Source organism: Venturia canescens, chromosome 3, assembly GCF_019457755.1.
Source record: "Venturia canescens isolate UGA chromosome 3, ASM1945775v1, whole genome shotgun sequence".
NCBI lineage: Eukaryota > Metazoa > Arthropoda > Insecta > Hymenoptera > Ichneumonidae > Venturia > Venturia canescens.
This window is the reverse complement of record NC_057423.1, coordinates 18,947,374-18,964,101: the sequence shown is the minus strand read 5'-3', so window position 1 is coordinate 18,964,101 and position 16,728 is coordinate 18,947,374. Positions and strand designations below refer to the sequence as shown.

At 40.8% G+C, this 16,728-nt stretch overlaps 3 protein-coding genes across 3 annotated transcripts in view; 2 read left to right on the top strand and 1 right to left on the bottom strand.

The window, feature by feature from the left end:
* Positions 1–16,728, top strand: part of LOC122408437 (protein lin-11-like) — a 715,873-nt gene that overhangs the window by 436,544 nt on the left and 262,601 nt on the right. The window lies entirely within an intron of this gene.
* On the bottom strand, positions 2,661–3,836 carry LOC122408460 (uncharacterized). The gene has a single exon (XM_043415255.1). The coding sequence runs from the start codon at positions 3,834–3,836 to the stop codon at positions 2,661–2,663; it is 1,176 nt and encodes a 391-aa protein (XP_043271190.1).
* On the top strand, positions 9,363–11,140 carry LOC122408438 (uncharacterized). The gene is made up of 4 exons (XM_043415232.1): positions 9,363–9,420; positions 9,965–10,112; positions 10,464–10,781; positions 10,923–11,140. The coding sequence occupies exons 2-4, from the start codon at positions 10,058–10,060 to the stop codon at positions 10,979–10,981; spliced, it is 432 nt and encodes a 143-aa protein (XP_043271167.1). The 5' UTR covers positions 9,363–9,420; positions 9,965–10,057; the 3' UTR covers positions 10,982–11,140.

Below are 16,728 nucleotides of genomic sequence, written 5' to 3'. Positions count from 1 at the left end.
GTGCTACTGTAGCTGTACTCGAGTGCTCGTGAACAGTTGTTGTTATACTTTGTTTGCGGTGTGTGTAACGAACGAAACGAAATATGAAACACGAAATCCTCTCGAACTCTCAATCTCGAAGCGTAACGTAACAGGAACAGGCTTAACATCACGATCACAAGAACTCAATTTTCGAAGTATTGCCTCGTCCGTGAATAATTTAATCATCGCGTTCGTATTGTCTAAAGAACGAAATGTAAACAGAAATAACTGCACTTTTACGTTTTGCGATTCTAGTGTCGAGTTTGTGCCACTGTAACTGTGCTCGTGGCTCGTTATTCGCTAAGACAATGAATATACCGTTGAAAAAGAAAAGCTACGGTCAAAAATATAGAAAAGAATGGGAAATCAATCCCGAGTTCAAAAAATGGTTAGCACCAGTACAAGGAAACGACTTCAGAGGTATGTGCCGCTACTATCATGTCGAATTTTGTGCTAAAATAAGCGATATAAAAAAACACGCTGAAACTATAAAACACAAAGCAAAGGTGGAAATTATATCAACACAAAGACCTTTGCCATGCGTCAAAGTTGATAAAATAAAACCTTCAAGCAGAGCCGAAGCAACGATTGCTCTTTTCATTGCGGAACATTGTTCCGTGCTTACAGTTGAGCACTTAGGAGAGATATGTAAAAAAATCTTCTCTGATTCAAAATTTGGGCAAGATATTCGAATGCATCGAACTAAATGTTCACACATAATCACAGAAATATTGGGTCCTCATTTTAAAGAGACGCTGCGACTAGATATCGGTGACAAAAAATTTAGTCTTCTGCTGGACGAATCAACGGACATTAGCGTTCTCAAATATTTAGGAATAGCCATAAGGTATTTCAGTGAATCGCAAAACAAAATGATTTCGGTATTTTTTTCACTGACACCTATTGCGAAAGCCGATGCAAGAGGTTTAGTTGACGCGATTGTCGATACATTGAAAGATTTTAACCTAGATATCAAAAATCTAGTTGGTATAGGCACAGACTACGCCTCAGTAATGACCGGTGTGAATAATGGCCTTTATTCAATTTTAAAGAACGAGTATGGGCTAACGAATCTAGTCCTCGTACGATGTGTATGTCATTCGCTACAACTAGCGGTTAGTCACGCTTCTGAAAATACCTTGCCGCGCACAATTGAGTATTTAATACGAGAGACTTACAATTGGTTCTCTCTATCTCCCAAACGTCAAGATGAATATCGCAAAATCTATGAAACGATAAATTGTGGATCAGAGCCTTTGAAAATCTTGAAGGTATGTGCTACCCGGTGGCTCTCGATACAACCAGCGGTTAATCGTATTTTACAACAATGGAACGAATTGAAATTGCATTTTTCCATTGGTAGAAACAAAGAAAACTGCTACACAGCGCAACTTCTTTATGAGATGTTCGATAATTCGATTAACATGATATATTTGACGTAAATTCAAAGCGTACTATCGAAAGTTCAAGTTTCCTTGAAAATTTTCGAGAGCGAAAATGCTGATCCGACAAAATTACTCGAGACTCTCACTTTCTTATTAGAATCAATTTGTAAACGAGTGATTTACCCACACGCAAAGGTAAACGTATTGACCACGCGAATTGAAAGTAGTCATCTCAACCCCTACGCCACAATTGGTTATACGTTTGAGACTTGCCTTGCAAAGTTGAGTTTATCCGAAGAAAATATCAAATCGGTCAAAAAAAGGTGCGTCGATTTCACAATCAAGCTGATAAACGAATTGCAGAACAGACTTCCCCCAAACATTGAGATATTGACGAAAATGAACAGTTTATCAGTCAGTGAAGTTTTGCGGACAAAAATAAAAAATGATGATATTCTGGATTTGGCGAAAACGGTGGGAATTGATGATGTCCAATAACTTGAAAAAGTCTCCACACAGTGGAAAAACATAAATTTTGTAAAGTGGCAAAATATCGAGAGCACCTTTGAGTTTTGGAATGAAGTCAGTCGTTATAAAGATGCTGGAAACAACAACCCATTCCAAGAAATATGCAATCTTGCATTCACCATTCTTTCATTACCCCATTCGAATGCCGAAATCGAGCGAGTTTTCAGTGCGATGAATATAATAAAATCGAAGCTCCGGAATCGAATGAGCCTTAAAACATTAAATTCGATCTTAATGATTAGGTACTCTTTGAAATGGGTTAAAAAAAGTTGTTCCGAGTATGAGTTTCCAGAAAACGTCATCCAAAATATCGGTACTAGCAAGACTTATGCATTCATTAACGAAGCTCTGCCTTCCACTAGTTCCACTTCAAGTTCCTCCATTTCCAAAGACGCAAACACCATCACTCTATTTGCCGATCCCGATATTCCCGATCCATGGTCCGAAGACGATGATCCAGACGCTCCGCTCAATTTATAAAGTACGTAATAGTTATTTTCTTATTTATCGAGGCAATACCAATCATAGAAAATATCAAATAAGCATTGTATTAAAAAAATAAGCAAATTTTCAGTTATTTTCGTAAAATCTAATTTTTAATTTGTTTTTTTTTCTTCTCTGGTTTTTTATTTTCAGCGACTTTTAGCAGTTCTAGCGACTTTGGGATTTTTTTCTGAACTAGCGACATCTGACGAGATTCGGAACTTCCCATAGCGACAAACGGTTTTAGCGCGTTGCTAACACTGCAGCGTCGTCCGTCACGTTCGTTCGTATCGGGTGCGTCGGAAACAATCCGTCAACAATCCGTCCTGCTGTTTCGGCGTCTTTGAGTTCTGGTGGAACTCGGGCCCCTAGTTTGCCGGTCACAATCTTGTAACCAGTTCTCCAGGGGTCCTCGTTCACCTCCTTGCAGAGGTTCCTCCAGCATCGCGTATTGCTGTCCCGTATTGCTTTCGTCAGCGTCTTCTGTGCTGTTTTGTATATGGCCTGGAGGTTTTCCCTTTCGGGTCCGCCCCCAGCCCTCGTCACTCGTCGCCGATTTGCCAGGCAAACTCTGCGCAATTCGGCGATCTCGTCCGTCCACCAGTATTGTGGTCGTCTTTTTTGTGTCTGTCGTCGCTTCGGCATTGTGCTGTTGCACAAGCCGTCTATTAGTTTGGCCGTCTCGTCTGTCAGTCTTTCCGTCCTTTGCCGGCCAGTCAGCTCGGGGGGAATTTTCGTCATCAGAGCTGGTGCTGCCATCAACTCCTCAGAAAATTTCCGTTCGTCGAGTTTGTCGAGGTTCCACCGCGGGGGTTGGTGAGAGCTAGTTCGTCTCGTTTCTATCCGTCCTGCCACTTCGAAGGTGATGTACTGATAATCGCTGGCTGTATAGTCCTCGATCACCCGCCATCCCCTCAGCCGTGACAGGATTCCGTCCGACGTCAGCATCACGTCCGGGATGGAATCTCCAAACCCTGGTCGTCTGTACGTCGGCGTCTGTCCCGTATTAACCACTGCTAGGTCCAGCCTTGCGGCCATCTCCAGCAGTAGTCGTCCGTGTCTGTTCGTTTCCGTAATTCCCCACTCGATCGCCCTCGCGTTGAAGTCCCCCGCAACGATGACATCGCCGGGCAGGTTCCTGATACTGTCTTCTAGGAGCGCCACCTTCCTCTCGAACTCCGCCGCGGCGCAGTTGGGTGTCAAGTAGACGCTGACGTAGGTGACAGTGCCGACTCTAGCCCAGACGAAATCGTCCCCTACTCCACGGTCGGAGACTCGCGATTGGGGGGCACCCCTTACCCAGATAGCGGTAGTCTCTGTCGCGTTCGTGATGTACGTCTGGGTCGTCCTTCTACTGTATGGTTCACACAGGATCAGGATGTCCGCGTCATGTTCGTCGGCTATCTGGGGTAGGAACATGTCTGCAGTCCTACTTCGATTCAGGTTTCCCTGAACTATTCTGTCCGTCTTCCGGCCTGCCTCCTGCACTCCTCCAGCGCGGCCTGAAACATGGCGCACCCTCCAGTGCCGGCGAGGTGCGCTACGTCTCTGTGCCCCGCCTCGGAGCACAGTGGATAGACTGGTTTGTTCTTACAGTCCGTTGCGTGGTGTCCGGATGCGCCGCACTTGCGGCAGCATTTCGTCCTGTCCACGTCCCTGCAGTCGGCCTTTACGTGACCGAAGCACCTGTAGCATTTCGTCACCGTCAGTCGTTTCCGAACGCGGCAATGCACCCAGCCTATTCCGATCCTGCCGCGCCGAAGCAGCGCATCGGCTTCCCGCGAATCAAGTTCGCAGACCGCCATGTACTGCTCGGCACGGTTCGGACCGAAAATGTGTACTCGAAAGTCCACGTCTCGTCCTGTCTCTCGTCTAAGAGCCTCCGTCACGTCATCCGGAGTCGCAACGCAGTCCAGGTCCATGATCTCCAATTGAACCTTGGAGGTCAGAGCCCTGACGCTGCCCGCTTCCCCTATGGCGTCCTGTATCTGTCGCTTAAATTCGTCGCGTTTGTCCGATTTGCTTGCGTCCGCCTGTAGCTTCAGCAGGCACAAACCGTTTTTGGTCTTCCTCAGAGTCGTCACCTGCACGTGACTCTTCTTCAGATCCACCGTCGACCGTATCTTCCGTACTATGTCCGAGTAGGTCATGTCCGTTCCCGGCTTGATGAGAACAGCCGTTCCCCTTTGTGGGGGGGGGGGGGGGGGGGGGCGGACCGCTCCCGTCAGCTCGGGTTGTCGCGTCTAGTTTCTTTTTTTGTTTTTTGTTTTCTGTCCTTCCGTGTAACTGTCTGCCAGTCCGCGGCCGTTTCCGTCGTTGGTGGCCTCTTTTGAGAGGACTCCGGCGTGGTCCCAGTCGGCGATCGTTTCCGTTTCGTCCGTGGCGTCTCTTTGTCGTTCGTGTTGCCCGTCGACGTCTTGTCTCTATTTACAAGACGGCCCTTTGTGGCTGCTTCGATCTGCGTATGCAGCGCGATGTCAACAGTCTCCAGGATCGTCTTGATTCCTGTCTTTACCGTCATGTTCATGTTTTTTTGTACGTTAGCTGCTTCGGCCATTTTCGTCGCAGTCTCGTGAATGAGCCGCAGCAGTTCCGTCAAGTCATGTTTGTCGCCCATTGTTGTTGCTGTTCGTTTCGTCGTCTGTATCGTGTTGTCAACGGCCGAAGCGTAGCTCGCCACGCTGGTTCCGCTGGAGACACCGTCCGCCCTGTTCCGTCTCGGTAGGTTTAGTAACGTCTTGTCCGTATTGTTAGTCCGTATCGTCCTCCTCGTCACCGTGCACAAGTTGCGGCCCTCAAAATCCGTGCCGCTGCCCGTGGCCACCGGGGCTTTCACTCGATCAGAACCCGGGGTGGATTTCCCCTGAGAAGGGATTACCACTTGAGGTATGTCACTGTTTTTATTGTGCATGTCCATTTCTGTCTGTCCCATTTTGCTACAGGTCCCTCGTGGTCGCGACTCCACGAACCGCGCTGGGACAACGCACGGCCCCTGAGGTCCCCCCCTCCCCCAACCCCTTGTGTGTTCAGTGTTCCACCCTGTAGAGTGTGCGTAGGTGTGAGTGCCCGTGATGACAAACCGGGCTTCATTCACGGGGACAGCCCGTTTATAGGGAACCCCTTCATTCGCTTTCGGGCGACTCCGTTTATAGGAGTCCCCGGACATATGCTTTTCGGTAGAACCCGTTTATAGGGTTCTCGAGCTTTCACGTCCCCGGATTGTCGAAAGGCGTGTGCGTGTGGATGTTTGTGTAGTGTGTGGGTGTGTGTGTGTGTGTGTGTGTGTGTGTGTGTGTGTGTGTGTGTGTGTGTGTGTGTGTGTGTGTGTGTGTGTGTGTGTGTGTGTGTGTGTGTGTGTGTGTGTGTGTGTGACCCGAGCCCTGTTAGCCGTATGCGAAAGCACACGTTGTCCGCCCTGCACGTGAAAAATCTCGGACGTAGGGTTGGATTTTGCAGAGCTGGAAATAAACTACTACTACTACTTGGCCTCGAATTGATATCATAAATTCTAATGCTGCACGTAACTTAGATGGAATTTTTTGTCAATTGATTTATCTTTTAGAATAAAATAAAAAGAATGGGACGTCGGTGTGAAATTTGTTTCGAATTGTTCTATTGAAATTATTTACACTTGGTTTGATCATTTTTCTTATGGAATTTTTTTACACTTTTCGTGATAGGATCAGGAAATAAGGGACCGTCAATGTACTTGTTCCAACCTTTTTTTCCCTAAGGGTAACCTTCAGTAATGAATAGCCCATTTGAAATAAGTTTCGAGAGAATAGATCGAACAGCTTCTTATAAATCATCGTGTATTTGTGTTTTGAACTACACGAGTTTAACATGGGGTGTCACTGATTGTGAGACACTGTCCAGGTGGTATAAAACATAAGGAATCATTATGTACTTGTCTCCAATTTTTCAACAGCATTCGTGCTGTTACTTATGATTTGATTTGACTACTTTTTGTGCACTGTGAACTTGAAAAACTTTTACAGAATATTGGAAAATCAAATTCTTCATGTTAGGGCACAATATAGATAATATTCTGTTATTGTTGATTCATTTTTTGTTCGTTCCAAGGAATGCACACTACATGAGTAACATATGTAGGGTTTATTCACTGAGACTACCGTTCAGATGTAATGATTATCACCCATCAGAATGTACTTGCGAAAAGACATTTATTGAATAAATTTTTAATTAAAATTATTCCCCGTCTCGTTAAAAGAGATATCGAAAAAAAGAACAAACATTTTTTAATCAAATTACGGCTAATTAATTTAAAAAGTCAAAAAATCGCAACGAATTATAAATTTCAATGTCATTAAATAAAGACAGGATTTCAACGACTAAGGCATTCGAATCTTTTTTTCAGACAATGCGATATTGATAGATTGGAATAATTAAATCCAACATAAGGTGGTCACCCCGTGTGGCAGCTGGATTTTGTGGGGTTTTTTCGCGATTTTATAGCGGCAGGAAAAAAAATATAGCCTTTTGAAATTTGAAGGGTTTATTCAATGGTATTTCAACTCTATAGTATTTTATAACTCTAATATCTCTGGTAGATTCGCTGTATAGCTACTCCACAGGAACATGTTTCTTCATAGTCTCCACGATTCTGGGGGATCGGTTTATCTGAGATCAAAAAACCAAGGAGCGTATTGATTAGTAAAGCAGTGGTTATCACCTGAATTAAAATCATACAGAAATATTAAAAATTGAAGGATTTTTCTATTTTGAAACACCTGATTTCAATTTTTCAAAATGTTGCATAGATCGATAATCCTTCAATTTTTAATTTTTCTGTATGATTTTAGTTCAGGCGATAGCCACTGCTTTACAAATCAAAACGCTCCTTGGTTTTTTGATCGCAGATAAACGGAACCCCCGGGAATCGTGGAGATCATGGAGAAACATATGGGATCCTGTACACCGAATTAATCCGAGACATCAGCGTTAAAAAACTTTGTCATAAAGTTTAAATACCAATGAACAATTTCTATAAATTTCAAGTCTATGTTTTTTCTCACCGCGAAAAAATCACGAAAAAACCCCAAAAAATGCGCTTGCCACACGGGGTGACCCTCTCAAGCCGATTCAGTTTTTTTGAAAATAAAAATCGTTTCATTATACATCCAAGTTGTTTCAGGTATCAAGAGACGCGGTAGCGGCTCGACGCCAAGTATTAAAAGGAAATACTGCAGCGCAAAAGAAAAGCCAGCGCGAGCCCTGCCGCTACTCTTATATACGCGAATATGCCGGGTTTATGACGTCACAGAATTTTCAAACGGCTCTCACGAACAAACCATTTTATGAAAAAACCTGAAAATTGGTGATGATTTTTTTTCGATTTTTCCCTCTCTATTGGTCTTTGTTGCAAGTAAATCCGTCCAGTCGATCCTGAGATATGTAACGTTAGTGATTTAAAATCCATCATTTCGGGAACTTTAATTTCTTAGAGACAGGCGGGCGTTACTTAAGCATGTTTACATTTGGACTTACGTCCTTTGCACGATTGGTTACACCTTGTCACGCACTACGTCACGCACTACGCTGAACGCGGATATCCCCTCTCTTTGTGCGTCGCCGAGCGAGAGAGACAAAGGATGAGCGCACAGCGGGGGCAATACCAGCTCCTGGTTTACGCATAACATATGTAAATATAACATATATTTTATTAATAATATTAACTAATAATAAAATATAATAATAAAAATTTTATTCAAATTAATATGTAATATAATATATATATATAATATTATAAAATATATAATATAATATTATAATAATATAATAAAATAAAATTAAATAATAAATAATAAAATAAAAAAAATATAAAAGTCTGGTCGACGCCGCAGGATATTTCGAGGATGTCTAGGGCGATAGCTCATGGGTTTTGCAGGACTAGATTTAGGTACATTCTATCACGATTTTCGATTTCTCGGTCGACGACCCCATAGTTTTTTATGTCCAGATATATTCCACCATGGCTTTCGTCGTCTAGGTATGATTTTTCATGGTTATCGAGGTCTGGGTCGATGGCTCCTTAGTTTTCGATGTCCAGGTATGTTTCTCCATGGTTTTCGTGGTCTCGAATAATTCCTCCATGGATTTCGATGTTTAGGTATATTCCTCCATGGTTTCTGATGTGCGAGTGTATTTCTCCATAGTTTTTAATGTCCACGTGTATTTCTCTATAGTTCTTTATGTCTAGGTATATTCCTCCATGGTTTTCGTGGTCTAGGTCGACGGCTCCACAGTTTTCGATATCCAAGTATGCTTTTCCATGATTTTCGTGGTCTAGGATAATTTCTCCATGGGTTTTGATGTCTATGTATATTCCTTCATGGTTTTCGTGGTCCAGGTATATTTCTCCATCGTTTTTGATGTATGGATATGTTTCTCCATAGTTTTCGTGGTCTAGGTACGGTCCTCCATGGTTTTCGATGTATGGATATGATTCTCCATGGTGTTCGTGTTCTGTGTACGGTCCTCCATGGTTTTCGTGGTCTAGGTATGTGTGAAGTATTTGAATGCTCCCGCCTTCATGCCTGCTCAGTGCCTCCTTTCAATCTCGCTGCCTCTGGGTAGAGGGTGAGCTCGTTTGTTTATACGACCGGAAACTGTTTTAGTCAGAGGCTGTGTACTAGGACGGACGTACGTTTGTTTGAATAAATAAAAGTCGTGCATGAAATAAATATTTTTCCATAATATTAGAAGCTCGGGTGTTCTTCATTCCACACGCCTGTCCTCGCATTCATAACTCAACAGGTTATGAGCCCAGCACGCTTCCACTGCGCGAGTGTTGTGTGAAAATAAATAAAATTGAGAAAAATAAATCAAAGAAGAATCCCGAACGAGTCGATATTGAAAAACCTCGACGAGATGGAAGACAAAGACGAAAATAAAGAGAGCGAAAAAGGTGCGAGCAGTCAGGAATTTGAATAAGCGGTGAGATCACCAAGTCAAGGGTCTTGGGTTGAAAATTGGGATGAATGTAAGTACATTTATCATGACAAAATTCGGTGCGGGTGCGAAGAAACCACAGTGTGATAATTAAAGTAAAGATGATTCTCTCGTAATTTTGAAAAGATCGCGATCGTAAGACTGGCGGAATTGAAAAGTTAATCGCTAGAAAAGAAATTGAAGTAAGGCATGCATGCAACAAAGACGAAACGAGAAAAGTTGTAAAAATAACGCGGGGTGTTTTGTTTCTGGTGCGCTTTCCGAGAAACAAAAGACGCGCGTTTTGAGACCTGCGCCGGCCGGCGAGCGCGGGTGCGTAGCGTGATGCATGAGTAAGATGGAGAGTAAGCTGCAGCGGTGCGAGAGAGAGAAATATATATATATATAAAAATAAAAATAAATAAATAAAAACCGATCTTATGGTGTGACTTGTGGCGCGCGCGTGCTCGTGTTTCGTCGAAAGGTCCAACAAAGAAATGAAACGAAATTCAATGCGTGCTTTATCGAATGACGTAAAATAAATGAAATTGAAAATTCGAAGTTAACATGAAAGTAATATATGAAATATTTCACAGCGAAACCATCGTTGATCAACGTATGGAAGTTTCTCGAGGGAAACTTTAAACTTACTTAGCCAGCTTCATGAAGGAGAAGCTGTGAAATTGAGTATGCCAAAGGACAACTTGAAGCTCACTTGTGAAAAAGGGCAGACATATTTTAGTGGTGAGTTTATTTAAAGGTGTGATAAATTTCTCAATTGAAGAGGATTGATTTGAATAAAAGGATACACAAGCTAGTATATAATGGAAAAAGTAAAACAAAATAAAATAAAATAAATTGAACTTATATCGTTATCATTTGTAAGGATTAAGTTCAAAATGGCTAGTGGTTGGCCGAGAACGCAAACCTGAAGTTCAGGAGGTGAACTTGACCAATCGGGGCGGACGGACAGAGATCTTGGTGTTCGGACTCTTGTCTGTTCGTTTTTCTCGGGATCAGCCATACTTGTTGTTATGGTCAACTGATCTAGAGATATCGCACCTTGACAAATGAATTGAAATCTTATTTTTACAGCTAAGAGAATGTTTCCCGAACCAGCGAACGAACACTGGAATCTCTTGGAAAAGTGGCTCGAAAGTCTCATGATTGAAGGCATCGACGGATTTATGCCAAGGTCGATAATAGCCAAAACTGAGTCCGGCATCGAGCAGGAGTGGGAAGAGATGAGTCTAGATGAGGATAAAAATAGTAATGCGAACGATGGGAATGGGGCGACAAATGGTGCGAGTACCGGTACAAAAGGCGAGAAAGAGTACGAAAAGGAAAAGGCACGAGATGATTATGGTGAGGTTGGAAATAAGCTCGATGGTGTGACCGCGTCGATTCAAATCGGTAAACCACCTCCTACCATAAATTTTAAAACAGAACAAGTCAGCGTAGGGGATATATATAAATATGTAAATTTAAAGAAACTTTCTGTAGTAAAATTCCAACTACAAGAAAGCAAAACAGATAAAGAAAATATTATTTCAGTTCAGGACAAGTTAAGTAAACAAGATGGGCAGATGAGTGAAATGATGTCACTGATTTAAAAAATGTCGGAAATCATAGACAAAAATGCTAAAGCATACAATAACACGGTTAATACATTACGGGATGAACTGAAGGACCGAAGCAAGGAGAGAGAACAGGTTAAGGCTAAATTGGGTGAAGTTGAAAGAAAACTTGAAACACAAAATGTCCTTTTAAACGAGATCTCGGATTGGTCAGACTCGTTGTATGACGAGCAAGGTGAGCTTTGGTACAAGCCAACAACAAATTGATCAGGCGAGCATAAATTCTAAGGTAAGACCAGAATCTGACAAGGGGAACAGACCTGCAAAAGGGGAAAATAAGTGTCAAAAAGTTATATTGAAAGCTTGATTAAAACAGAAGTTCAAAAAGCCACGATGAGCAACAACGCTCGGGCCATTAATGATGCGACAATAGAAGGCGTGAAAAATGCTTTGAAAGTTGAAATATCAAAGAAAAATAATAACCTCAAACGCGATTATAAGTTGAATGCCACTATGAAATATGAATTATTCTACGATTATTTTACTTCCGAATTGAGGGCAAGTAATTTACTGCATATTATTGATGAAAATACTAATTTCACTGAAATTGATCCAGTAACATTAGCTGAACAAAGATACACAGTTAGAGACATACTCATAAATCATATCGATTTAAACTATCATACAAAAATAACAAAATTAAATAATCCTTTGGAAATGATAAATAAATTGAGAGAAATCAAAAGGTGTGAAACTAATGTTACCTCTCAAACGGTGAGAAAACAGTTATCTAATATGCAATATATTATCGGTAAAATCAAAGCTACAGAATTTTGTGAGAAATTTGAGGACACTGTAAGAAGTTACGAGAACAGTCCAGGTGCGACCTCTTTGTCGGAAGAGGAAAAACGAGATGCTTTTTACAGTGCAGTAATGGTATCTGTTCCAACAATACAAAGCATTGAGTTTTTAAATAAAACAACGAAAGGGAAGAGCCTCTCCTACGAAGAATTGAAAATTCTCGTTTTGCAGGACGAAGCTGCTAGACACCACAATGAAGGTGTGAGTGGTAACACGGTACGTTCTGGTGTTACAGCAAATTTCGCTCGCAATAGTAGATCAGGTGGTGCGACGGCTCCTTATTGTTATGAATGTGGCAGCTATGAGCATATAGCTGCTGCCTGTCCCAATCCAGGCACTAACGAGTGCTATAGGTGTCATCGTCTAGGACACATCAGCAGTGAGTGTTCCAGTTTATTAAGGGGAGGCAGAGGACGAGGTAATTTCAATAACCGGGGATCTCGCGGTGCGTCAATAAGAGGGCAAATGAGAGGTTTTAAAAGAAGGTTAGACAATGAGAATGGTTACCCAGATAGTTCGAAACGAGGAAAATTTAGGGGAGGATTCAGAGGTAATTTTAGGGGAAGAGCTAGAGGTAGGGGTAGAGGTGGTTACCGTGGTTATGGTCAAAGTAACAATGCTGGAGAAGGAACAAATCAAAAATCTCAATCCAAGCCTAAGAGTGAAAATCTTGGAGGAGGAAACAGCAACAATAGAGGTGAGTCCTTGTGCGAGCAACCCCAGCTCGAGCACAAAACTTCACTTATTTATAATTGTAGCGGTTCTGAGACGGAAGGCTTTCTTACGAGCACGGATAGGTTAGGTTCAGACAGGTTTATCTCAAAATTTCTTGCTGATTCAGGAGCGACAGAGCACTTAACAAATTCTCGACTAATTTTTAAAACTTTTCATGATCAAGATCAAGGTATGATTAAATGTGCAAACAAAAACGAGGCAGCAGACTTAAAAGCGGAGGGAGCAGGAAATTTCGAAATAATTCTTGAAAATGGAGATACTTTGAAAATTGATAAAATAATCTTTGCAGAAGCTTTGAAGGAAAACTTACTTTCTTTACGTAAATTTGCTGAAATGGGTCTTGCAATATATTTGGATAATAAGAAAATTGATATTTTCGATCCTAATTCAAACAAATCGTTCATTAAAGGTGTGTATGATAGCCCGTACTGGATGATAGAACTTAATATAAATAATTGTAGTGAAAACACAAATCCTGAAGGGGTTATTAATAGACAAGTGGTTGCAAAATTAAGTGAAAGCAGTGACAAACGATATATGACTAGGAGCGAAACAGATAAAAATAAATTACTTGAAAATATAAAAGGGTCCATACCGATTGAAAAAAATGAGACTGAACCAGAAGACACTAACAAGATGGATATTGTAGAATCAAACGACGAAAATCATGGTGAAGAATTAAAATCTGAGGAGAGCAATATCTCGTCCGAAGCTAAGCCTTATGAAATGTCCAATTTTGATATAACTATATGGAACAGAAAGATCCCTAATACAGACGATATGCCTGTATTTGAAGTTGATGAAGATGTAACGCCCTTTTCAAAGGAAAATAAACTATTTTATAAAAATAATAAAGCTATGTTATGGCACGTTAGATTTGGACACGCTTCCGTTCGGTATTTGAAGGCACTGCAAGCTAAATTTCCCGATAATAAAGAACTAAATAAAGCTATTTTCGATTAATCAATCTTAGATTGCGAGGTATGTCATATTTCCAAATTCAAGACTTTACCGATCAATTCTGTGCGTGCGAGGGCCACTGCTCCGCTTCAAATAATACATTCGGACGTCATGGGGCCGATTACTCCACTCACTTATTCAAGAGATATAGATACATTTCCGTGTTCATTGATGACTATTCTAGATTAGCTATGGCCTATGCCATGAAAACAAAAAGTGAAACCGGACACTGCTTTGAGATGTTTGTAAGGAGCGCGAGAAATTTATTAAGGTGCGACGCAAAAGTGTGCTTCCTTAGGTCAGACCAGGGTACAGAGTACACAGGCGGATACACGCTAGAAGTATTGCAAAAATTAGGAGCGGAACAACAATTGGCCCCTCCAGATACTCCCTCCCTTAATGGTGTGAGCGACCGTTTTAATTTAACGCTGCAAAACAAAATAAGAGCATATATGTTCGATGCAAAGTTGCCAGAAAATCTTTGGGATTTAGCTATGAATGCAGCAGTATACGCGTATAATCGAACGCCCCACTGGGCAAATAATATGATTACGCCCTTACAGAAGTTTTCACCTACTCACCACTATAACGTCGATCAAATAAAAAGATTTGGTTGCCTGGCTTACATCAAAGTCATTAGAAAGGTGGGTCCCAAATTTCAAGCGAAGGGAAGGCGAGTAATTCTGGTTGGCTACACTCCCATGGGTTATCAATTCTTGAGACCCGAAGATGGTAAAATATATGAAAACAGGAATGTACAATTTAATGAAAAATTAGTATAGGGTGACAAGTATGAAAAAAAAAATCGCGGATCATCCACCGGTTTTAGAAGAGATAGACAAAACAAAATGGTTTGTTGAGTTCGTCAATGATGGAAAAAATGATCGAGAAGTGTCAAAAATGGAGGGAGTGAAAGAACCAGTGCGCAAACAAGGAAGACCTAGGAAAATTGCTCCGATAGAAAAGGAAAATAATAGCAACTCTGATGTAGCTGATGGTCCAGTCAATGATATTAGCTTTGGAACTTTACATGTAAACAAAGCATGGAAAGCAAGTGTTATGTTTTCAAGTTCAGACAAAAGTGAGCATGAGTTCGAAACCAAAAATCTATTAGACATAGAGCGAGAAGAGGTGTATTATGCTCTTTTATGCGATATAACCTCTGATCCGTCCAACTACAAGGAAGCTATGATCAGCAAAGACAAATTGGAATGGCAAAAAGCAATAAATGAAGAATTGGAATCTATAAATAAAAATAAGGTGTGGAAAATTATTGATAGACCAAATTCAACTCAAACGGGAGTCAAAGTCTCTCCTGTAGATACTCGTTGGATTTTCAAACGGAAAATAGGGGTGAATGGCAAAGTAAAATATAAGGCGCGTTTAGTGGTGCGAGGGTTCAAAGATAAGAATATATATTAACTCAAGGAAACGTATGCTCCAGTTTCTAAATTGTCATTGGTGCGAATTGTACTTGCCATCGCCAACAAATATGACTATGAAATATGTCAAATGGATGTCAAAACAGCCTTCCTAAATGGCGTGCTTGACGAAGAGATTTATATGGAACTTCCGGAAGGCTTAAGGTAAGAGTCGCGCGACTCTATGGTCAAATGACTATTTATTAATCGTCGAAATAAAATAGGTTATAAGAAAGGTTTTCTGTATTGAATAAATCTTGGGGCAATTTAAACTGGATTCGTCTAAATTTATACAAGATCATATTTAATAATTTATGATTAAAAATATCTTATGATTGCTTATTTGACCCGGTTTTTCAATATATACATATATATATCGGTTCTCTTCTCACCTGACAGTCGAAAGATATCCTAGCCTCCAAACTCGCCGGCTATCACGAAAAGTATATATATATGTATACATTCTTAACGTTGCCAAGTATATCGAGCCACTTCATGGCAGTCGATCTCCTTCCATTTTCTGAGTTTTCATCGAGATTATTTTAAAAATTCTCTTCGAATTAGTCGATGGCCCTATATTTTTATGGTCACATTATAATCTTTATAATATAATCTATGAGGAGCAATTTTATCATAAACTATATCTAATCGATAAGGAAATGAATTCTGCAATCATAGTGTTGGCGGGATGGGTTTCTCATACGATGCCGTGTTATATTTCTATTTTTGATCGTAAATTTCTTGATATAATTTTCGGTAACCTATTAAATCCTTTAGCCATATGAAAGTTTATCACGTAAAAATGGTATAATTTAAAAATCACGAGTTCGTCTAATATCGATTGTCGCGCGACTCCTACCTTAAACCTTCCTGATAAACATAAAAAAGGGAAGGTGTGTAAATTGGAGCGAGCCCTCTATGGATTACGTGTCAGTCCCAAGAAATGGTACAATAGATTCTCTGAGGAAGCACTCAAGATAGGTTTGAAAAACTCCGAGTTAGAACCCTGTTTATTTATCTGGCAAGATGATCTGAGTATATTATTGCTACTTCTGTATGTTGATGATATCTTAGTTATCAGTAATAGTATCAAGAAGCTAAATGAAATTGTGAAGAAATTTAGTGATGTGTTTGAAATGACAATCTTGGGAGAACCAAAAGAATTTTTAGGTATAAATTTAAGGCGAGACAGGAAAAGTAGAACCATCGAGTTAAATCAGGAAAAATATATAGATAAAATACTGGAGAGATTTGGTTTCAGTGACTCTCATCCTAAATGCACACCTATGGTTACTTCTCAAGTTGCCAACCGAGAAAGAAAACTTAGAGAGACTGAAGCCAAGAAAGACATACTTTGGAAAACTCGAAGTTCAGAAAATGTACCGTATAGAGAAGCTGTGGGAAGTTTGTTATATCTGGCAGGTGCGACAAGGCCAGATATTTCATTCACTGTTAACATTTTAAGCAGGCATCAGATAGATCCTAAGGAGAGCGATTGGGCTATGGTCAAACGAGTTTTTAGGTATCTGAAAGGAACTAAGAATTTGGGTCTAATATATAAAGGTGAGTCTGACAGATTGATAGGTTATGCTGATGCAAGCTTTGCTGATTGTAAAGATTCCATTACAACTTGTCGATTTTTGATTCAACTATTCGGCGACACTATTCAGTGGCGAACTCACAAGCAATCATATGTGGCCTTAGCTACGAGGGACGCGGAATACGTAGCCATGTGTGATGCAACTAAAAAATTGTTAGCTACTTACAACTCCTTAAGACTTATTTTGAAAGACTCTGAAACTTTAC

Bases quoted from the DNA above. Each gene is read 5' to 3' on its own strand.
- LOC122408460 (XM_043415255.1), bottom strand. From the start codon at position 3,836: ATGTTCCTACCCCAGATAGCCGACGAACATGACGCGGACATCCTGATC.
- LOC122408438 (XM_043415232.1), top strand. From the start codon at position 10,058: ATGCCAAAGGACAACTTGAAGCTCACTTGTGAAAAAGGGCAGACATAT. The intron at 10,113-10,463 runs GTGAGTTTATTT...TTATTTTTACAG, and splicing joins AGGGCAGACATATTTTAGTG to CTAAGAGAATGTTTCCCGAA. The intron at 10,782-10,922 runs GTAAACCACCTC...ATATTATTTCAG, and splicing joins GACCGCGTCGATTCAAATCG to TTCAGGACAAGTTAAGTAAA.